General features: G+C 31.8%; 1 protein-coding gene across 2 annotated transcripts; it reads right to left on the reverse strand.

Moving 5' to 3' along the window:
* Positions 1 to 750: 750 nt before the first annotated feature.
* Positions 751 to 20,741, reverse strand: LOC143052284 (neurotrypsin-like). 2 transcript variants are annotated; one of them, XM_076225289.1, is made up of 11 exons: positions 20,645 to 20,741; positions 19,958 to 20,096; positions 19,106 to 19,284; positions 17,997 to 18,129; positions 16,935 to 17,119; positions 15,580 to 15,718; positions 14,734 to 14,909; positions 12,588 to 12,758; positions 11,788 to 11,958; positions 10,335 to 10,505; positions 9,245 to 9,376 (listed from the first exon to the last, which is right to left on the reverse strand). In XM_076225289.1, exons 1-10 carry the CDS (start codon positions 20,712 to 20,714, stop codon positions 10,339 to 10,341), a joined length of 1,530 nt encoding a protein of 509 aa, XP_076081404.1. In that variant the 5' UTR covers positions 20,715 to 20,741; the 3' UTR covers positions 9,245 to 9,376; positions 10,335 to 10,338. The 2 variants fall into 2 exon arrangements, with proteins under 2 accessions (XP_076081405.1, XP_076081404.1); XM_076225290.1 differs by lacking the exons at positions 11,788 to 11,958; positions 12,588 to 12,758; positions 14,734 to 14,909; ... (4 more) ...; positions 19,958 to 20,096; positions 20,645 to 20,741 and adding exons at positions 751 to 3,258; positions 3,664 to 3,685; positions 4,333 to 4,479; ... (1 more) ...; positions 6,102 to 6,272; positions 8,103 to 8,273 and having other exon boundaries at positions 9,206 to 9,376; positions 10,335 to 10,467.
* Positions 20,742 to 24,722: the final 3,981 nt, after the last annotated feature.

Below are 24,722 nucleotides of genomic sequence, written 5' to 3' on the forward strand. Positions count from 1 at the left end.
ACAAACGTGGTGTTTGACAACGATGTTAGCTTTTTGAATATAAGGAAATTGTATATAGTTTAAATACATTTATTCAAATGGAGAAAAAAAAAACTACCAGAAGAAACAATGAATGTATAATAAACAGCTGTGCCATGAGCGCATGATACGCCCGTCGTCTTGTGTGAAAGTTTTATGCAATAATCATAAATAGTTTCTGAGAAAGTTTTAAGCAATAACCATACATTGTTTTTGAGATACGGAGGGACATATGAACCCCCTCTCTTTTTTTTTCTTCAAAATAACTAAATATCACTAAAATTAAATTTTGAATCAAAACCAAAAAGTATACAGATCTTTAGATTAATAAAACAAAAAAATGAATAAAGTCTTAAGCAATAATCAAAAATCGTTTTTGATATACGGTGCGACATGTGAAAAAAACACCCCCCTGTTTTAGTTACAAAGTGCCGTAACTCAAAAAGTTTTAATCTTATTTTCACCAAAAAGTATACAGATCATTTGACCATCATAAGAAACAACTATAATAAGTTTCATGAAATTTGGATAAGTCGTTCTCACGGCGCGACATGTTTACGCCGGACAGACGGACAGACGGAAGGACACCGGACATTTGTATAACATAATATTTTGACCGGCGTATAAAAAGTCAAAGAATTTCGTGTATTTATTATTTCAATATAGAACATACTACTCTATTTGTCCACAATATCTCCTTATTTACAAATAAAGGAAGGAAAGTCAATGGTAGAGCATAATATGTCTTTCTGTAGATTTTGTGCTGTTTCAAAGTTCTCGACCAGTGTGAGAAAATATTTCTTCTAACTAGTTAAATATTCATTCTCCGCAAAAGATTGGTACAAATTTATTTATCACGTAAAATTTTCTTGGTTTCTTATGCATTTTCGTATTGTGATTTAATGAAAAGGGAGACCATACCTGATAACGTAAAATTGAAAGCACCAATATTCCTGCAAATCTTTGAAAAAGAATGATACACACCATAAAAGAAACGGATTCCACCACTATAACTCGTTTAGTACGATATTACTCCACACATAAAAATTCTAATTTATTCAAAAAGCTCGACAAGCAAAATATTAAAATCTTACTATCTCGAGTGGAGAAATATATGTGCAACACAGCGATCAGAAAATCAGTCGGGCAATGACTTTAATTTTGTCCAGAAAGTTATTCCTTTTAAAATTGTTATACGATGATGACTGGTGTACCCATATTCTGACTATTTTATTTATTGATTCTGTTTAGTTAACGCATCAATGTAAATATAACGGAATTTGATGAGACTGTCATCAAAGTGAGAGGGTTAGCGCTATAAAACCAGTTTTAATCCACCATTTTCTACATTTGAAAATGCCTGTACCAAGTCAGGAATATGACAGTTCTTGTCCATTCGTTTTTGATGCGTGTTGTTATTTGATTTTGCCATGTGATTATGGACTTTCCGAATTGATTTTCCTCTAAGTTCAGTATTTTTTTTATTTTACTTTTTAAATGCTCAACATGTTTCTATGTATGAACATATGAATACTGTCTATTCTATTATTTAGTTTTCAAACTTAATAAGTTAATGTTAAACACACCTTAAATGCTTATGTGTGGTTTGAAGTTTAATGACATAAACATGAATAGAAATACAAAATACATTTATCAGAGCAAGAAATTAGGACCAGCAAATAAATTCTCAATGGAAGTAATTTGATATTGCATATCATACACCGAAATATCATGCGCTTCTTGTTGTACACAAGGCGCCGATGATAACAAGATTATAATAACACTGTTACTCCTAGAAAAACATAACGTCGCTGGGCTTCTAAAATGTTGTAAATTACAAATTTTTGAAGTAAAAAATATCTCACAAACAGGCTTTGAAAATTTTGGCAAAATGCATGCTTCCAAAATGTCGTATGTAAACTTGAACATTTTTGTAAATAGCAGTGAAATAAAATCATTGACATTTCTGGGTTATCCAAGAACTTAAATTATTTTCACAGATATAAAGAAATGTACAATTATTTTTTTCCCAAAGCCATTCTACAACGATTTTCAAGTTTTCATACAACATTTTGGAAGCAAACTTTACAAACAACTGAGATTGGTAATTTTGTAATATGTCTTGTTTCACACATTTTGATTGGTGTAACTGCATGCTATTTTATAATACCAAAGATTTCCTCCCGCCCAGACCATTGGTGTCAAAAAGTATTTTTAGCCAAAAAAGTCATATACGACATTTTAGAAGCCCAGCGACGATAAATAGATATGGTATGGTTGTAAACAAGACAACTCTCCTCAGGAGACACAAATACACATTAATTAACAAATATAGGTCACCGAATGGGTTTCAACAATGACTACACCCTCAATATATTTTCAGATTTAAAAGGCCCCGAAACAACAGTGGTAAATTTCAAAGAAGACAACTAACGGCCTGATTTTTGTACAAACAGATAAACGATATGAAAAAAAAAATTGATATACGGCAACAAATGACAACACTGAATTACAGGCTTCTGACTTTGGACAGACACAAGAAAAATGTGGCGGGGTTAAATTAATCTGACGGGCTCCACCTCCGAACCCCTAAGCTGGTTCAGTGGTGTAACGGTACAAAATACGACCAAACTATAAAATCAGTTGAAAATAGCCTAACTTATCAGATCAATATAGAGCAGAAATATATCTTACACAACACAAAATTGACGTAGCAGGGTACTTAAATATACACATAACCAAAAGACAATAAGTACATATCTGAGAGTAGTTGCTGTTAAAGACAGCTACTAGTTTTGTAATACCAATACCAACTGATAAAAACATGCATCTGAGACTAATATATCAATCAATACACATCCAACATCCAATGGATGACCATATTAGTGTAAAAATGACTATATAAGTGTGAATGGCATAAAACTACAAGTTTTATAATTATTCAGTTGTATCTAACAGCTTCAGCTTATTTTCAGATTCTCGTATAGTTCCTCCACATTGTCAGCATTGCATGGATTGTTAGCATGAGCGCCTGATTCCATATTGTCAGCATTGCATGGATGGTTAGCACGAGCACCTGTTTCAATATTGTCAGCAGCGAATTGTGTATTAGCATAGACATTACTATTAGTATTTCTGCAGGTATCATAAACGCCACTCTGTATACCACTAGCCCTTCCGATGCAATCATAATCATTTTGTTGGCTAGTTACTCTTAACTCATCCAGACTTTCGGTGTTGCTGAAACACAAAAAAAAAAGGATTTATGGTAATTACTGATAGGTTATGTTACATTTTGATAATTATGTATGGGCGATTAACGATATGACATGAAAGACGTCGGTATGGTGTTGTCGTGTAACTATGAATGCTGGACTCGGGCTCAAACATTTGAACTTTTATACAATGAAAAATAACCTCAATGTATGTATTTTTTTTATCTAATTTTGAGAATGTGAAGTGTACAAACTGACGTGAATTAAGATAGTGAAAAGTTAAAAGTATCAGTAAAACGCAAACGATATCTTTTATTAGATTGCATAAAGCATTAACACAATTCACGATGCATTCAAACAGAAGAATCAGTTCGAATATGTATTGTTGCAGATACAAATTATACTATAAGTAAATACGATAAGAACTTACCATCCATTTCTCTTTCTTTTTGCTAAGAAATAAAACACCATACATTAAACGAAGAGGTAAAACCATCATGTGATCATATATTCGACTGTTTCATCGCTAATAATAACAGTATCCTGACACAATATTGTTTTTGTAACTTTCATTATAAAATATTTGAAATACAATGTATTTCGTTTTTTGACTCAGTTACCTTTAGAAACTGTAATTTTGTAAATGAATTGGAATAAGGTACGCATCAAATACTGATATATCAAAAGTAGCGGGAAATTCGCCATAACTCCCCAAAAATATATTTCATTCACATTTAATTTAGTATTTAGAATACTTGAAAAAAAAACTTTTTGAACATTTAGAAAAATGACTCCGTCGTTAGAAATGATTTTGAACATATCCCGTTCTGACGTTTTAAAGAAGTTAACTTATGTCTGGTTTTCTATGCATTTTATCTGAACGTAAATTCCTACTAAAGAAACTCATCTAATGACACACAATAAGACGGTTTCATTTATTGACCAGTATTATAATGTTTTTGTACTGTGCTTTTTCCTGATCAAAAGTTAATTGACAAACTTTATTGAAACATTTTCCTTTTTTATATTTGAATATATGTTTTTTCATATATCTGTATATGTTTATTTCCTTTTCAAGTGATATTTAACATAAACTTACCAACTTTAGTAGGTCTGAATCTGCGAAATACAAATAAAGCTATACATGTTATGACAGCAGTAACGACAATACAAACAACTGCAACACCTCCAAGCAGTGCAGATGAGACCGTATTTGATGTTTCCACTTTGACTTGTAGATGTGCATCTGTATAATACAAAATGTGTACATCAAATAGAAGATAATGGCACTTTTTATACTGCATGAATTTTAATTATAAATTAACCATTGATGATATTTCTCAAACTAATTAGATAATGATTTGTTGTTTATATGTTGGTGTAATTTCACATGACTTTCAGTATTCATTGATATTGATCAAAGAAGATCGATTGCAGAAGACGTAATTCCTAGAGAAAACCATATACTTAAAGTATGATAACTGCCAAGACTAGCAACGAGGCCGCAACTATTTTGAAAAAAACACTCAAAACTTGAATAAAACTATTTGAGAGTTAGCATAAATTAATTATATAATTGCTTGAAAGCTTTAAATCAGGGCAAAAACAAAGCCAAACAACATACACAGGACAGTAATTAATAACAGATAGATTAGACTGAGTCAGAGAAAGGTATTATACATTTGTTTTCTCTTATTTTTGAGTGTAAATTGACATTGCGATAAGACGTGTCACGGTACTTGTCTATCCCAAATTCATGTATTTGGTTTTGATGTTATATTTGTTATTCTCGTGGGATTTTGTCTGATGCTTGGTCCGTTTCTGTGTGTGTTAGTTACATTGTAGTGCTGTGTCGTTGTTCTCCTCTTATATTTATGCGTTTCCCTCAGTTTTAGTTTGTTACCCCGATTTTGTTTTTTGTCCATGGATTTATGAGTTTGAACAGCGGTATACTACTGTTGCCTTTTTTTATCATACAAATCATTTATTTAGAAGCAACTTACATAGCGCCAACTTTCACTCCTATATGATTATAGCTATGATAAAACACCAGCACAATCAACAGACATGTGACTGTACAACATTAAACTATTTAAAGTTAATATATAAAGTGAGGTAAAACATAAGACGAAGAAATCTTTTGCCAGAGAAAGAAAAGCAAAATAACCTGTGGCTAGAAATCTGCATATGAACATAAAATGATGTTATAGACCAATAACTAAGTTTACCTGGACATATGTCTTGATAGCATGTTTGAATGTCGAAATCAAGTCCCATACATTCAGAGCCCCCGAAGTACGGCGAAGGATTGTCACATTTCCGGATTCGGTGTTTGGATCCGCTCCCACACGTTGTATTGCAAGGTTGCCATTCTTGCCATGCACTCCATTGTCCGTCAACTACAAAGTGTTGTTTGATATTATTATAATCATCATTATTTTAATATCATATGGTAAGTTTAAAAAAATACAAGGTTAATGAATTCATCAGTCCGACATTGGAAATATGTCGGATTACAGTTTACATTAATTTAGAAGGAGACAATACAAATACATACAATGCAAAAGGGGAAATATTATAAAGTTGAATCCACCATTTGGGGCGTTTATTTTGCACGCTTTCGACACATTGAAACAAGTAATATCTTACCAGATTAAATCAGTTTTTTAATATGTTTTAAGCAATGAAATATTTTATATATATATGAATGTAATTAAAAAATAATAGTATTCCTCTTTATATGCGCAATCAACAATTGAATGGTTGTTTAAGATACATAGTTGATGTTGTCACAAATATATATTTTTGTTTTTAGCATATCTATTGCATTTTTTAGGATTATAAAAAATAGTTTTAAACATGAAATACTTTCACAGCTAACGATGTTGCAAGAACGACTTTCTATCGTTGTTCCATTGCAATACATTCCTCCGTTAGATGGTGGTGGATGATCACATTTCCGATTTCTATCCTGAACTCCTCCGTTACAGGTCATACTGCAAATATCCCAAGATGACCATTCACTCCATTCACCATCAACTGAAATTACGGAAGATGATAAAGTTGTATTTGTTTCAACAACAAAAAAGATAGCCCAACAATATGTCAAACATATTCCTTTGAACGAAGTCATAAATGCAGAGAATGTACAAATATTGCATCACTGCAATAGTTATCAAAGGTACCAGGATTATAATTTAGTACGCCAGACGCCAGGTTCGTCTACATAAGACTCATCAGTGACGCTCATATCGAAATATTTATAAAGCCAAACAAGTACGAAGTTAAAGAGCATTGAGGATTCATAATTCCAAAAAGTTTTGCCAAGTACGGCTAAGGTAATCTATGCCAGGGGTAAGAAAATTCTTAGTTTTTCGAAAATAATTGATATTCATGTCAACACCGAAGTGTTGACTACTGGGCTTGTGATACCCTCGGGGACGACACGTCCACCAGCAGTGGCATCGACCCAGTGGTGTAAATAGTTACACATATTGTATAGGCTGACAATTTATCAGCCTTCTTGGAATATTTTGAATCACAACAGCTGCACATAACAACATCAACAGCATATGGAAGGTACTATACGTAGTTTAGTTCCAATTGCAAGTGTTCGCTCAGTACTTCAAAGCTAAATATTGGTTAAGGAATATTATTATTATAGATGGATTCAACCAAGAAATAAGTATATGTCAATGATCGAAAAACTAACAATTCAAAGTAAAAGAAAAAAAAAAACCATCATTACTGATTGTGTCGTTTAAGTTTTGTTGAACTATATTACAAACCAGTTCTCGTATATGTAGTCTGCATTGTATAGGAACAATTTATACACAATGTGTTGTTTCTTAAGAGTTTCTTATAAAATGTAGACCCTTTGCAAAAAGTTAAACATGATGCCTTATAGAATCAACAGTGTGAGTAAATTAATGTTTTGATATTTGGTATGTTGTAACTAATTAACTATTTCTATTGAGATCACTGATTTTACTTCACAAATGAATCCGTAAAACGGTAGTTTAATATCATACATCAATAAAACTATTGAACTGAAACTGACGTAGTTTTTTTTAAATGCATTCTTAAATTTCTATCGTTTTCCAGTTGATAGTTTCGAATTTATTAGTTAACTGAGGTTGCTAACTTGTCATTTTAATCTTAAATGTATATGACACATAACGTTCTGGTCCTTGTTTTTGTTATTTCTCTCAAAGTTATAAAGTTATGTTTTTTATCATACCTAATTAGTTGATCACAGAAAAGTGAAATGGACGCCCATTATTTATACAGTATTATTTTGCTTAAAAGTAGAACTGATAACTTCAAACAAATAACACGTATCTTAAAAAGCCTTTAAAAGAAGTAAGTAATAAACATATAAGATGAGAAAAAGTCGGAAAAAGGTCGCATCAAGTAGGAAAAAATAAAGGTAACAATAATAACAATTGAGTGTTGAATTAGCAAACAACGGTTGCAGGTTCGGAGATCTGTTATCTTTGATCGTTATGGTATTTCACATAGTTTTTTTTTCAAAGAAATAAACATAATGTGTATCTACGTTGGAAACATATCTTAATCATGTTTATTTTAAATTGAATCAGAAGATTTATTTCTTTTAAATTCTTTGTCTTGTACTAGAACATTTCAAATTTCAGGTTGAAAACACATATTTTTCTTCCTTTTAGTAACATGTATATTGAAGAATCCCGGACCTAACGCTCGATTTATTTCCAGATCATCAATCATAGCATATGTTTCAAAGTTGTTGCAAATATTAATGTTTATTTTAATTCGTTCTCTATATATGGAAGATAATGTCTGACAAAAAAAGAAAAATATTACCTAGCATAATATATACGATATACATACTTGGGCATTCATGGGTATTACAAGAATCCGAATCTAAAGTATCGCCATTACAATACTCTCCACCATAAGAGGGAGGAGGGTTGTCGCACAGTCTTCCCCTTGTCCTATTTCCTGTACCACATGAGACTGAACATAAGCTCCAAACTCCCCATTCTGACCAGGCTCCAATAACTAAAAGATAGATGAATGTAAATTCAACTATTTCAATAAACTATTCTTAATGCTCATGACTTATCATAACAGTTTCAACAAATGAAATACAATCGCTGTATACGCGTAATGGGTTTTACTCAATATTGAAGGCCCTATGGTGACCTATATTTGTCAATTTCTGGTCTCGTGTGGAATGTTCACTCCTTGGATTAGACTTGAATATTCATGAAAGTTTTATTAGTGTTTTGTTTATACATGTGACAAATCGACAAATGGTAATTACACTGTAAGATCTGTTTATTTGGTCCGAGAACAAAGCTATTTCATATTGCATTTCTTTTAGACGATAAATTCAAATAAAAAACAGCACCTAGTCTTTCTAAAAAAGATTTTTACAGTGTAGTGTACTACTAATGGAACAAATAATATCAAAGTTATAGAAACTTCTACCAGCTCTAACTCAAAATATTGACAATTCTGTGATAAGGAATCTAAAATTCAGTTTGACAGCTTCAGACGTACTAAAATGTGACCATTTTCAACTGGACCAAATCACTACACAGCATAAAGATTCAACACTCATTTTTTTTTAACATGCAATTTCATCCCCCAACTTAACATTTAATGCATTAAGTATCAAGAAATTAATTGGGAAAATGTATAAAAAACATTGAAAATTATACACTGCTCACACTAAGGACTATATTCGTAGACAACGAAAACCAAAGGACAATTACTGTGTCCTTGGACTATTTAAAGTAATACAATAGGATAAAAAATAAAAATAGAAACAAAATAACAAACAAATGCGAAATCTGTACAAACTTTAAAAAAAGGCCTTGCTGCTATACATATTCATCCGAACTGATTGATATAAATTGATTACTGACTGTTACTAAATCGACTCTGTGATGGATATACTGATACTGTTTTAGAAAAGAATCACTCACCTGGACAATTTACCTCTGCGCATATCAGTATTTGGTCGTCTATCCCTGAACATGCAGATCCACCAGCAGACGGATATGGATTGTTGCAATAACGCGTACGTTTTTGTACGCCACCACCACAAGTTGCATTGCATTCTGACCACATACTCCAGCTTCCCCAACTCCCATCAACTTTAAAGATGAAATAAAAAAGTGAGATATCTGTGTCAGAGGAGTAATTGTTAACAGCATATGCGATATTGATATTGCTTACGCTATTTATAAGTTTTAATGTAGAAGGCGTCTGACATAGGACAGGTGCGTTAAAATGCAGTGGGTTTTAACTAGGTTGGTTTCGCTAAATCCTCGACCAAACTTGCGACAGTGGTGCAACGCCACAATACAAAACAATCATTGAAAAACAAGTATGAAAAACAGCAATACAAGACAACCGTTCAGTTACAGACTCGAGACTTTGAAAAAGCAAACTTAGAAAAATGTGTATATGATATCAATAGCAACTGTTCATACTGAAATCACTTTATGTTCTTCTTCTTTTTTTAAACCTTTATTACAAGATGTCATTAATAATAACACTAAATTACCTGTTAAATTTAGAACGTAGCAGATTTCTAAGGTATTTTTAAAGTTACCATTTGTTAACTTTAGATAGTAGCTACAAAAATTACGAATACAATTGATGTAGTGTACAACATGGTTCCGCCATGAGTGTTTAACTATGTATGATCTGTATCTCGTTTTTTTTTCTCTTTAAAACATTGTTTTCTGTCACTTGTTATGCTACAATACAATTACACATGTTCATATATAGTCTCTGTTTTGTTTTTATTCGAATCACTATTTATTTTGAAGAGAACGCAGACATACATTTTGTGAAGTTAGAAACTAAACAATTACAAATCCTCTCGGTTTGAAATGTTAATCAACTACAAATGTATATTTATCGCAGAAAAGGTACAAGGATTATAATTTAGTACGCTAGACGCGAGTTTATGAGGATCCAAAATTCCAAAACATTATGCCAAATAAGGCTAAAATTACTTGTACCTTGATTATATAGACAGCAAAGGTTAAGGATTAATTAGTGTTCGCCACAATAAAATTTTAAACACACAAAAGACAAACATACCTGTTCACTTTGTAAGGTTGCAGTTTAGTACTTCGAACGGTTTTCCATTACAATATACGCCATTTGATGATGATGCCGGATTATTACACATGCGGGATCTCGTTTGATGCCCATAATCACAACTAGAACTGCATACTGTCCAGTCTGACCATGATCCCCAGTTTCCGTTAACTTTAAGGGAAAAAAAGAGTAATTAGGTATTTCCACCTTTCCGTGGAAAGATCTATTGATTTTCTTCTGATATTTTTTTTCTTCCGCCTAATTTGTTTACTTGCGCTGTATTTTTGTTTCAAAAGATGTCGCTTAGTTTTATGGTGTATGATATCATACAGTCTATACGCTTTTGAAACTGACCCTGTTTAACAAAATACTTTTCTTTGTAAGAGTTATCTCCCCAAACACTGTTTTTCTTGGATGAGAACTCCGCAACCGTAAAAGAAAGCGACGAATACATTTTTCCAAATTGCTCGACATATCCTCAGAATTTTACGTTTTTATTTTGACCGAAGCTTTACAAAGACTCCATATGAGAGTTATTTCCCCTTTTGCATTTGATATAAGTGAAATGTATTTGTAACTAGAAAAACCACAAGTGATAGAGGCCTAGGGTCATTTGATTTGAGGTTCTTGGTCCATAATAATGCGGTCAAGGTCAAAGGTGAAGGTCATGTTAAAAATTTTGATTTTTGCCAGTTATCATTAATTTCAGAATTCTTGTAAGATATCAACAAAATATTTTTACAGAATTGTTAGTTGCGACATGTCATAATACGTAAATTTGAGTTGAAAGGGTAAGGAGACATTAAATGAGAGTTTTCTCCCCTATTGTATTTTAAATTACACGCATGGCGATATAACTCATTCATCATATAATTGAGATCTACGTCTTTTGATTTGAGGTCCTTGTTTCGTGACTTTGAAATTAGGGTCAAGGTCAAAAATTGGTTCGACATTCTATATGTAGACCTTTACTTTTTTATCATATATATATACATGATAAAGGCATCGGACATTTTACACTACGTTGCACGCCATTTGACCTTAAAAAGCCCACCTGAAGTGACCTTTTGTAAACCGGAAGTAGCTATTGTTTGTACTCAATTAATGTAAAAGTATAAAGAACTATACATTATTAGAATCAGTGTCAAGTAAACTATCAAACAATACCGGAAAGGCAAAATTTCAAACCGGAAGTAAAAAAATATCTCCCTTTTAAAAATTTTTTTGTATAGAATTCATATAATGAAAAATTATTTGCCTGTTTTCATGATAAGTTTACAAAAAAGAAAAACAAACAACAACAACAACAACAAAAACGAGAACCAGCAAAGTAAGCTATCTATTTTGCTATCAATGTATTGATTTTTTTTTATCTTAAATATGTTGACAGCAAATGTTAAGAATATTTTATTAATTGCAGATCAAAAGATTCTTATACAAGAGACTGACGTACCTGTACACCTTGCAATGCTGCAGTTTAGTACTTCGAACGAATTTCCATTACAGTATGCCCCATTTGATGATGGTGCCGGTTCATTACAGAGACGGGATCTCGATTGATGGCCAGAATCACAACTAGAACTACAGATTGTCCAGTCCGACCATGATCCCCAATTTCCATTAACTTACATAAGTAAAAATGTAAAATACAGTAAGCACAGTATTTCGAGAAAAAAGATCTGACCAATAAATAAGTGATATTTAAGTGTACCCGACATTAAAACTGTTGTGATATCATGTTATCATTCGCATATAAATATCTTCATGTATTTATATTACAATGTATTTATGGCTTATCATGTCATTCGTGTAAATACATTTTTAAGCTAAATCTGGCTTTCAGTTAGTTCATCTGTAGTGCTGAGTTTTGGCAGGGAAGTGGTTATTTACTGCTCCATAGCTGGAATACAAAATAAAACAGAGACTCCCAATCTAAAACAATATATTCAAACAAGATGGTATTTCTTGCTGTAAACTATTACCGTCGAAGCTTGCATTTCTAAACTGAACTCTTGTGTAAATCTGTTAATCAAGATATATTCCGAACGACAAATGCATGTAATCATCTTATACCTAGGTATTCAACATCATATATTGCATCGTTTTTAACATCTAGACATTCATAATAAACGAACATGCACATGTGTATGTAGCTTCTCACAAAAAACAGTTTACGCTGAATACGTTTTTACTATATATTCATCATTCTCCAATATGGAAAGTTGATAAAATATAAATATAATATAAACAAACCTGGACAAGAACTTCCAGAACACGTTTGGGATTGCCCTGAGTCCCCAGTACACGATGATCCACCAAATGCTGGAAAAGGGGTGTTGCATCGTCTTGTTCTATGTCTTGTACCAGAACCACAAGTTGAATTGCAAGATGACCACGCGGACCAATAACCCCAATTACCATTTACTGTAACATTTGATAAACATTCAATTCTAAAACTTTTTGTTTTATTTCGCATGGCAATTCAATCTGGTTATATTAATTTCTTAATATTTCCCAAATATACACCGAAGACGTTGTCAAAGGTAATGTTTGTATCTGACTAACTGAAAAACAATATCCTTCCCTTAAAACACACAATATTTCACTCATTTTTAATTGTTTTGCTCAATAAGTATTACCAAACAAAATGGCCAACAGGCATCGTATAGTTATCAAATTATTATCAAATTTTTTCATAAGCCAAATGTTAACATATTTTCGAATATGAGACAAACCAAGATGACCAAGAATAATATTTATCGAGGTTCAGTATATTGTCGATATAAGTATACATAATGGGAGGTTGGAAAATACCCCTTTGTCAAGTTTGAAGATTAAGAATATGAACGTCAATCTTCAACGCATGTCGCTTTGACGCTTTGATATAACTTTACCGTATAGCAGAATATACATTTGGCACATTTATGAAGTCAATAGGAAGTATATATACATAATTATGGTTGTTTAATTCATGTCCTGTGTTAATGTATGTATCAGTGTCCTTTTGTTTAGTTCCTTTTGTTACCTATTCTGACATCGGACTCGGACTTCTTTTAATCTGATATTAACTGTGCGTATTGATATGTGTTTGTTTTTCTACATTAGCTAGAGATATAGGGGAGGGTTGAGATCTGGAAAATCATGCTTAACTCCGCAACAATTTTGCCCTAGTCCATAATGAGGAGCCTCTGACCTTTGTTATGCTTGTATAATTTATATTTTTAGCATTTATATATTTCGAAGTTTAGTATCTCGTTCATTATCACTGAACTAGTACACCTTTTGTCTGGGGGTTCGCTGAAGCACGCCTCCGGCGCGGGATTGTCTGCTGTATTGAAGATCCATTGATGGACTTCGACTGTGTTCAGTTTTTTTTTGTTGGGTTGTTGTTTCTTTGACACATTCCTCATTTCCGTTGTCAATTTCAAATACTTATATGAAAGTTCTAACACATTTTCTAAACTTTTCTAAATATAGAACTGATAATATAAATTCAACGATAGACATCTGGACATGTTAGCATTATGTCTAAAGTTAAAGCCATAATATCAATCATATGTTAGATCCGAAATAGTCTTGTTATGCTATAACGGTTAACAACCCTTACGGATAGCTTCTGTCATAATCTGCTCTTAGTATTTATAGAGATTGTTCTAGAATAATTCTCGTGACAATTTCTGTCTTATTTAGTAATTTTAAATTAAAGCAACAGAGGTGTATAACAAAAAAAAACCAGAGTAACATATTTACCATTATAGGAAAACAATAGGAAATTAAAAATTTGCTTAAACATCAACACCAATACACATATAAATTTTGACTAGCCAAACATCCAACTTATATGTCAATGTTAAAAATGCCAAAATTACAAGACTGGAATCAAGTACAATTAAACACAATCACAAAGAAGGACAGATACATTCATAAATGCATAATACATTAGTGCACCAGGATTATAATTAAATTACCAAAAATGGTTGTGCCAAATACGGCTAAGGTAATCCATTCCTGGGATAAGAAAATCCTTAGTTTTTCGAAATATTCAAAGTTTTGTAACGGAAAATTATAAAAAAATACCATGTTATTTATAGTCATGTCAACACCGAAGTGCTGACTGCTTGGCTGGTGATACCCTCGGGGACGAAACGTATACCAGCAGTCGTATCGACCCAGTGGTTTAAATAATTATTAAAGGTACCAGGATTATAATTTAATACGCCAGACAACATGTAATCGAAATATATCAAAATACACATCCAATCAGTTAACGATAGTACAACATCACAATATAATCATGATATGCTAGTCACACGGTTTATATTTGGATAGTCGTGTCATATTGTACTGTCATACAACGGATACACATAATAGTATTTTATAATACTATATTTCTATTTACCACCATACTCCCCTGTACATCTTACACCAACATCTTCGCTATGGCCACAATTTTCGACTCCCCAACCTGGATGCATACAATTAGCAATTCTCCTTTCGGTACCATTGCATGCCATGTCATCTAACCATACAGGATCTGCTCCACCACCAGATGTGTACACTGTTGGAGTTGATGTCCTAATTTGAAATAAAAAACTTCAATTATTTGTTCAAAAACTTGTGTGAAAAAAGCTAGCTATAACACTAGGTACTACATCAGAAAATACCGGTACCAAGTCAGGAATATGACAGTTGTTATCCCTTCTTTTGATGTGCTTGAGCTTTTGATTTTGCCTTTTGATTAGGGACGTTCTTTTTTTTCCCTCGGAGTTCAGTAATTTTGTAATTTATTTTTCATAGCTGAGCCCATGAACATGACGAATAAACATTTGTTAGTTTGCTTTTTCTTGTTAAATAAAATAATAACTGTTTCCTAACTATTTAAGTAATAAAAAAACATAACCTGTACCAAACATGTATCATGACATGATATCCGGTTTAAATGAAACTTATCACAAAACATCAAAATCAACATAGATTTCCAAATTAAGAAAGCCTTTGTGTGACGAAAAGGTTAGAAATGACCATTACAAATCTTTGTGTTAGTGTTAATACGAAAAGTACAAAGTACAATATAGTCTCATAAAGCTCGATTCAAAATATCAGGAAATCGTAATTTTTAGTTTAAGCTACAGATGCAGTAATAATTGTATGTGTCATACTGACTCAGTGGAACAAAAACGATGGACTGATAGACGAATACAATATAACCGCCTTCATGGGAACGGGGTATATTTTGCTTGTTTACCTGTAACCAAGTTGTCGACAAGCTACAACAGCATCTGTAGTTCCGAAACCGTCATCACATATTGTTCCCCATTGATAATTGTGGTAAATCTCGAGGCGTCCTTCTTCTGGATTATTTCCTCCAAGTAATCGTAGATCACCTGTATCAACAAAAGCAAAAGAAAAACTTTTTCTGTATTCTAGTTTAATATTAATTGGTATTTAGTGTGAAATTGAGTACTTAAGCTTACATTAAGATATTAATAGAAAATGCCACAAGGTAATGTTTTAATGACAATCTTAAATTTTAGTAAAAGTTGACACTTGTTCAAATATAAAAAAAAATGCAATGTCCCAAAGAAAATTCCTTTGAGGTAAAAGCTGTGCCACTTTTACTATGAAATTTCGTTAAATATATATAGAATAGAAAGTTAAAATGCACACTGTTTTATTCAAATATCAAAACATAGGACTGTACAGCATATTTTTTAACATCTATATGCCTAGCACTAACATGACTTAGGTTAAAATTATGTGCTACTCCTACAGGTATATTCACGAGTCTTTCTCAATAGTCACGTTTCGCCAATACTATGTGTTTTGATACTGGTAACATTCCCAATAATATTTATCTCCCCAAACGAGACTTGGCTTGTGTAACAGGCTAATTGGGTTTGTCGTAAATTCAATTGGTGTATATCATTAAATTGAGAATGGAAAGGGAAAATGTGACAACAAAAAGAGGACAAGTCGTTCAAATAGCAGAAAGCATCACAATGCCACCAATGTGTCTTCAACACATTGAAAAAATCACGCATGTTTGATTTTCATTTATTGTTTTTTTAATGACTTAAGCCGTCAGTTTTCTTGATTGGTTCGTTTTACATGTTAAGCTGCGATGGTGGGTTTTCTCATTGATGAATGGATAAATGGGATCCGTAATTTCTAACCATGTTCATCATTTGAACTCGTGCGGTCAGCTACCATATCGATATCCCAACTAAATATGTATGTTACATGGGTGTTTTAAGCCTATTATTATACTAAATAAACGCAATATGATATTAAATCTTTTTAATAGTCATCAATCGATTAAGCGAATACAATTTCAGGGGACAAATCAGAACCGAGGGAGCACATCAATTATAAGTAAAAAACAAGGGAACACCAGACACACTGAACTGATACAAAAACAATGTTAACATATATAGAAATAAACAATTTGATAACAGCTGACATATACTTGAACTTGAATTATCAATGATGTATATTGTCTATACATTTGTAGCTTGTAACGGTAAAACAAATGTTTAATGATCGTTCCTGTTTCTTAATTGAATTGAATTCCGTTACTTTTATATTTAAAATACGGTTTACCTTCTAAACTAACGTAACCACCATAACATCTTACACCAACGTCTTCGTTATGTCCACAATTATGCACACTCCATCCTTTATGATTGCAGTAGTCAAGTCTATTTTCTTGGCCATTGCAAGCAACATCATCAAGCCAGATAGTTCCATTTCCATCTGCAGCAGTGTAATGTTGTACATTTGTAGTCCTTTGCATGGTAAAAAAAATTATATTTGATATAAGATACCATAGTAACACCAAGAAATGCAATATGAGTTATTACAGCCCATGTTCTAAAACAATTGAATTTATTCGTGATCATCATTTATGCTCGGCCTTACTGTTCTGCTTTGTTTACATACAAAAAATCAAAAATTTTATGATGAGTTTGGTAAATGAGCCTTTATAGTTGACTATGCGGTATGGACTCATTGTCAGAGGCAGCACTGTAATCTATAGCTGTTAATGTCTGTGTTATTTTGTCTATTGTGGACAGCTGTCTCTTTGACAATCATACCACCTCTCCATTTTTATATACAATTCATTTTTTTCTGTTGGTCCCTGTCAGTATATAAACTCATCATAGATACCAGGACTAAATTTAATATATACACCAGACGCGCGTTTCCTCTACAAAAGACATCAGTGACGCTCGAATCTAAAAAAGTTAAAAAGGTCAAATAAAGTTGAAGAGCATTGAGGACCAAAATTCCTAAAAGTTTTGCCAAATACAGCTAAGGTAATCTATGCCTAAGGTAGAAAAGGCTTAGTATTTAAAAAAAATCAATATTTTGTAAGCAGTAAATTTATAAATATAACCATATCAATGACAATTCATGTCAGCACAAAGATGCTGACTACTGGGCTTGTGATACCCTCGGGGAAATAAATGTTGCATTATTCGCTGTCATGATGTTTTTCACTAGACGGTCAAAATTGGTGATGCAAATAACACAGGATACGCATACCCTTACTCGAGTTTATGCTATTTCACAAGGTATTTTTGTTCTACATGTATATGAATAAAAAAGTCTGTCGTTTGTAACGTACGAAAAAAATCTAGCCTTTAATAAAACAATGCTCACCGCATTTTTAATTGCTTGCAGACAACTATTGCGTCTACTGATCCAAAGTTGTCGTCACAAATAGTTCCCCACGAACCACTATGATAAATATTCAGACGACCGTTATCACTTCCTCCAACTAACCACAAATCTCCTAAAAGATAATATAGGTTGCACTTTCACAAGCTAGGACTGGTTCCAATACAATTTATGGTAATTTCTTTTATCTCATAGAGAAATAATTTGGAATATTACCAGTCTAAAAACAAAAGGTAGCGGCGATTTTTAAATTTTGAGTGAAAGTAAGGTAGACCAAATTTCAATATAGGTTTAAACTTTAAATCTTAAAAGTTCCGGGCACCCAAATGTTGAAAATATGCCGCTTATCCCTATGTTGTGACGTTTGAATACAAAAGAAGTGGATATAAACTTTCCATTCCAGGATATAATTGTGTACAAAACTTCATAGTAAAGTTAAAAGAAAAGTAAAAGTTGCACAGTTTTAGCCGCAAAGAGAGTTCCTACAAAAAAAGGTGCTTTGCAAATATTTTCAGAAGTGCTACCTACACACTTAAAATGTTTGTTTGAGAGACGTTAATGCAATATAAACAAAAACAAAAGTTTTCTTATATTTCATGAAGATTAAGAACATCCGGGCCTTTAAAATGATGACTCGGCATACATTCATAGTTAACACTCTGCAAAGTGAACTCACAGCCGTGAATGCAAATAAATTCATAAGATATGCGTATTTGTAATTTTAATTGTTTTTAAATGCGAATTATTACTCTTCCCAGTCATTGAAACTCATAGATATCTAAGTTATATTGTTATTGTGGTGTTTTGTCCTGTCATTAACCACAAAGTAAAACGTAACACATACATGTGCTTTTGTGAAAAAAGGTACAAGCTAAAATACCAAATAAATCTATAAAATAACTTGATAAATAATAGTGTGGTCTTTTATTTAATCCGTAAATGTTTTGATTTTATTATCTAAAGGTTTTTTGTATAGAAAAAAATAACCGTGCTGCAAAGTTATCAAAAAAGCAGATGTTACACTTCAATTCTGTAAAACTTTCAGTGATTCTTAAGTACGAAGTTTATAAGAAGTTACTATTCTAAATCACCTTCGCATCCACCAAAGCATCGAATTCCTACATTTTCACCTGTACCACAGTTATGACTTCCCCATCCTTTATGCGAACATTTCTTTAACGACGTTTCTAAACCATTACAACCCACATCGTCCATCCATATTTGTGAAGTGTATCCCCCTTGAGTATAAGTCTGTACTTCTGATAAACACCTGTTAACAGGAAATTGTATATCAAGTGTATTGAACGATATCTCACTTTGATCTGATGAATGCCTTCTGCACAAATGTCCTAACACAAATCCTGTTTTGTGTGTTTTTAGTTTTATATTGTGTGACTATTTATTCGATAACGGTCAACTACTCCCAATCCAGCCACGTTATATGTTGCGTTCTCGTAAAAATTATTCCTACTTAAAAAATGACAAGCTTTAGTCGAAAAGAAACCGAAAATGAAGAACAAATATTACATAAAAGATACAGTATACATGTTATTTTCAATATGTGTTTTTTTTTTCATTTATGTAACAGCGTTAGAAATAAAATGTATCTTAAAGATTTAATTGAACGTATACTTCTGCAGATATGTATTCAATTTAGAAAGTTTATGATGTGATTAAATTTCTTGTTAATTCAAATCAGAAACATATCAAAGGGGTATTAATTATCAATCTCAAAATATTGTGTTTTTCAGAAAGCCGCTTATAATGCTAAATTATATTACACAAATGTACATGAAATGTCGGACAACACTGAGTTGCAGTGTTATATGTTTGTTCGTATGAAACATTTGTCTTTATATAATTTTGTTGAATGGATATCAATTTCATTAACTCATTGAATATAGTTAAGAACGCTCTTTTTTGATTATCAATATGTTCCATACCGAAAACCTAATTGTCTACATGCAACACTTGCGTCAGGATAATCGAAACTGTCGTCACAGACACTGCCCCATATGCCATTATGAAATATTTCAAGTCTCCCTTCTCTAGAATGGGAACCATCAACCAGTCGTAAATCATCTGTTCAAGATAACACAATTACTTAATTATACAAAATAATTTCTTGGGCAGCTCTAGATGCCTGTATTAATTATTTTCGTGTGAAATTTCTCCTTCTCTTATACTTGTACACTTGTGTTTAGCATTAACTAAATATGGGTCATTATATGTTCCAAATAAAACCATACGAAATATTTGCGGAAATGGTAATTTTAAACATTACTGAACAAAAGTAAAGATATTGTAACAGCCATTTTTAGGTACACCACGGAGTCTGCGCTAAGTATAGATATATCGAGAATTTTATCACAGTGTTGTTTACAAAGCGAAAGAAGCACGTCATATTAGAATAGCCTATAATATGTACAGTAATGTTCTAGTAAAAAGTAAAATCACAAAAATACTGAACTCAGAGGAAAATCTAATCGGAAAGTTCATAGTAAACCTATACTATACTAGAGAATTAAATAGAACTACATGAATTCCATTTTTTTTCTCATTCTACTATGTATATATTATAATTCTGGAAGAAAATAAAGATAGCATACACTTTAAACATTACTACTTACCATCATCCTGTCCATCAGCAACACGGGTACATATGAACAGCGTTGTGGGGATAAGGAATGAATTCCACATATCAATTTTAATATTCCAGTGCAAGTAACTAGTCTACAGTGTTGATAATATTTTATTATTCATTTGTTTTACACAGTTTGATATTGTAACAGAGACCAACATAGTTAAATGCACAATTACTAACACATATATACTAATACTCTTGCATTTGTTATAAAATCATCAGATAACTTAATTAGAATACTAATCTTGAACTATATCCCTTTTAGAAATTCACATGTGGCGTTGATGCATTTGTGTGACAGCCACAGTTATTCTATATATGCAATTGAGATACATCTAATGCCTTAATCCACGGATGTCCAATGAAAGTATACAAGCTTATTTCTGAAGGGGTGCCTATACTCTTGATACTAATATAAATAAAAGAGCGACGAGATACCAGAGGGAGGGTCACACTCATAGACAGAAAATAAACGCAAAAAATGACAACGCAAGGACTAAAAATAAAAAGACAAACAGACAAATGATGGTACAGAAGACAAAGCATAGAAAAACAAAGACTAGGCAACACGGACCTCAAAAAAAATTAAGGGTGATATAAGGTGCGCTGGAAGGGTAAGCAGATCCTGCTCCACATATTGCACCCGTCGTATTGCTCATGTTTTTACAAATCCGGTAAATAGTCTAATTCGGTAGGTCATATTCGTAAAAAGGGAAGGTTATTGTAGTAACAACATAAGGTACATATACTATATCATCTGTGAAACGTTTATTTTATAACGATCAACTAATTCATGATGACGTCCGTAAATTTTAAGTAGGAATGATTTCAACTTCACCATTGGGAACTCTAAGTTTAATAGCTTCCTTGTGAGTAGCAATCCTCTTTCAAGGAAATCATGATAGGAAATACAAACCCGGGAATATCGTATCAATTGGGAGATATGTACTCCATATGTAGGCGCTGTTTGAATGTTGCTACATAGAAAAGGAAATTTCACAATTGAGAAGCCGTAAAGTTTTGTTTTCAGCGGACACTCATTGTCAATTTCTTAATGTAAGTCAATATATGAGGCAGACTTTTTTGTATCTGTAGTATTCTTTATCTGTAATTCGCTGGGATAGATTAGTGTTGTTCAATTTTACACATGAATTTTAACTTACATGATAATGTCTGTTTCATTTTGGTCTTTTGTAGATAGTTGTCTCACTGGCAATTATACCACATCTTCTTTTTTATATGATACGTAATGAAATATAATCCCTGTATCTGACATTTTTATTTTCTTTAATTCATATGCATACATTTAACATGATTTGGAAAAGCATTAAAATGTTTAACACCACTGATATGAAAGAAGAATTTGACGTTTGGCTTAGCTTAGAAATTTGTATGCAGTGTAGGATACTTTTGTTTGTCTGTTTGTCTTTTTTTCTTTACCCATGTCGTTGTCAAAATATTTTCGACTGATGGATTTGTATGTCCCGTTGATATCTTTCGCCTCTCTCTGATAAATGAACACCATTTAGTCGTCGACGAGGGACATACAAACTCATAGATAGAAAAAAATCTAACAACGACATGACTACAATATAAAACTACAAATACACACAAAATAATACACAAAACACAACATTGAAAAATTATGAATTAAAACCTCCATGGACAATTTCTTTTCTATTAGGATAAATACGAGAATTCTTTGGATTTATGTGTTCTATGTGAAGGCAAACATTTGCCGTTCCCGTAAATAAACCTTATTTTACAGCAGCGTAAAACGGACTGAGTGACATGCTTTAACTATTTACAATAACGAGTGTATATATGTCTGGATTAATTTAAATGACAATTTTACTAATATGTAAAGAACATGACTTATATCATATCTAAAAATTGTTTGTTTACATTTCCTTGTGATAGTTTTCGGTTTTACCATCGTGTATTTTCCTGTAAAACCCGTATACTCTTTTCAGGGATGGGCACGATTACTGACAAATGTAATAATCGATTACATGAAGGATGTTTGTGTAATCAATTAATTGCAATCGATTACTTTATCAAATGTAATTACATTTGTTTTCGAATACTGTCAATTACTTGCTTAAAATTTCCTTTTTTGAATTAATAAAGTAAGTTTAAACACTATTATGTTGCTCAACGCTTGTATAGTGGAAATCTAGAACTTTACAAAATACAGCATTTAAAGCATTTTTTCCAAAATATAAGTTGACAGTTGTTTTGTAGATGGAATCTCTTACTGGGGATCAGAAATATTCAAGAAATCTTGACATTTTGACTTTCAACATGAATGAGAGATGAACTTGCATTGCATCAATCACTTGTTTGTATAAAAAATGCTTTCGTACTGACTTAAGTATCTTAGCTTTTATTGTTTTTGTTCATTTACAAAGGTTTATTTTAACAAAGGCATTCACAATGTTGGATGTTGTCTTTGGAAAAAAAAATTGTTCAGCTAATTCAAAAGATATTTTTTTTAATTATATTGAATTTATCCTTTTGTTTGGATAACCACCCTATTTACAGATAATAAAACTGCCAATGTAGTACAATATATAACCTTGGGCAACATAATGTAAATCTCATTTATCAATTTGACATAATTGAAATGAAAACAAAGTATGTATCTGATTGATTAGAAGACTTTGATCATATGATTATTGAAGACAAGAAGTTTGCTCATAATTTTGTATTCTTTAATCAAATTATAAACAATATATATTTATAGTGTCAAAACGGGATACATGTATCTGTATCTGAAAAAAAGTTGAATGGAAAGCCATTAGTTCAATGTCAAAATAATTTTGTGTACTTTCTTAATTTTTATATATATCATATCTTTATATGGAATCAACTGTTTGTCTAATCTAAGCTTAAATTCAAACTCTTAAAGAAAATTGTGTTTTAAGGAATTTTATTAAAAATGAACTTACTACTTAAATGCTGTATAGAACTCGTATGAAACATTATGCTTTAATGAATTTTAATACACATAAGCTTACTATATTTGTGTACTTTAATGTAGAACAGAACTTAACTTATGGCATTTTGTCTTATTTTAGATATATTTTCTTACTTCAATCTATATTCATATTCTATATATAAAAGACAATGAATTATCGAAAAGCACATAAATCCATTTGTTTCAAAAGCTAGCGATAAAGTAAAATTGGGTAGGCGAGCTAGTTGATCATAATGCAGCATTAGACAATAGATAGAAATTAAATTAAAGACAGTTGATACACTCTTTAGTCACTTTATACATTCTATTTTATCTGTTCAACAAAGTGATGAATACATACATATTTTCATTAAAAAAAAGGTTATATTTCATGAAACTATTTGACTATAGTATTCGAAATGTAATCGCTGATTACATCATAACCTTTGCTGTAATCGATTAAATTACAATTACATGTAATCAAAAATGCCTTCGAATACAAATTACTGTGGATAACTGGATAAAATTTAATCAATCACAATCGATAACGATTACAGATTACAATAAACCCATCCCTGTCTCTTACGTCATCGTTTAATGACGTCCAGTAGTTCATTTATAAAAATGCAAAAGATGTGTGAGTGTGATCGGAACGGCACAAACAATATATTCAAATTTTACCACGGGTGTATACTCTAAGCGTTTGGAGAATGTCATATAAGAATTATTCATATTTATTTAATAAAAGGAATAAAGCAAATACAAACAATAATCAATTATACCACACATTTTGAAAGTTAAAAAACGATATGACAATAGTAGTAGTATATGAATAAAACATTGTGTACTATGTAATTTATGCGCACATTCTTTTAAGATGTCCCATTGAATGTAAACATGCATATCTATATCACAAAGTTTTCCTCCTGAGTGGTCATTAAAGGAAATTTAATACATATATAATAATAATATAGATTCAACGTATAGGATACTGAAAATTTACATCACAGGCATACTTATATATGTGTAAGTTTATACATTATCAAAAGCATTTGAAAGATATTTAAAAAGAAATGAAATGAGACATCATCAAGGAAGATATTAA

The sequence above is a fragment of the Mytilus galloprovincialis genome, chromosome 11, assembly GCF_965363235.1.
Source record: "Mytilus galloprovincialis chromosome 11, xbMytGall1.hap1.1, whole genome shotgun sequence".
Taxonomy (NCBI): Eukaryota; Metazoa; Mollusca; class Bivalvia; order Mytilida; family Mytilidae; genus Mytilus; species Mytilus galloprovincialis.

Excerpts from the sequence above, each read along its gene's own strand:
- LOC143052284 (XM_076225289.1), bottom strand. The coding sequence starts at position 20,714 with ATGTGGAATTCATTCCTTATCCCCACAACGCTGTTCATATGTACCCGT. Across the intron at positions 14,910-15,579 it reads TGTCGACAACTTGGTTACAG|GACATCAACTCCAACAGTGT; the intron begins GTAAACAAGCAA and ends ATTTCAAATTAG. Across the intron at positions 10,506-11,787 it reads CAGCATTGCAAGGTGTACAG|TTAACGGAAACTGGGGATCA; the intron begins GTACGTCAGTCT and ends TTTCCCTTAAAG.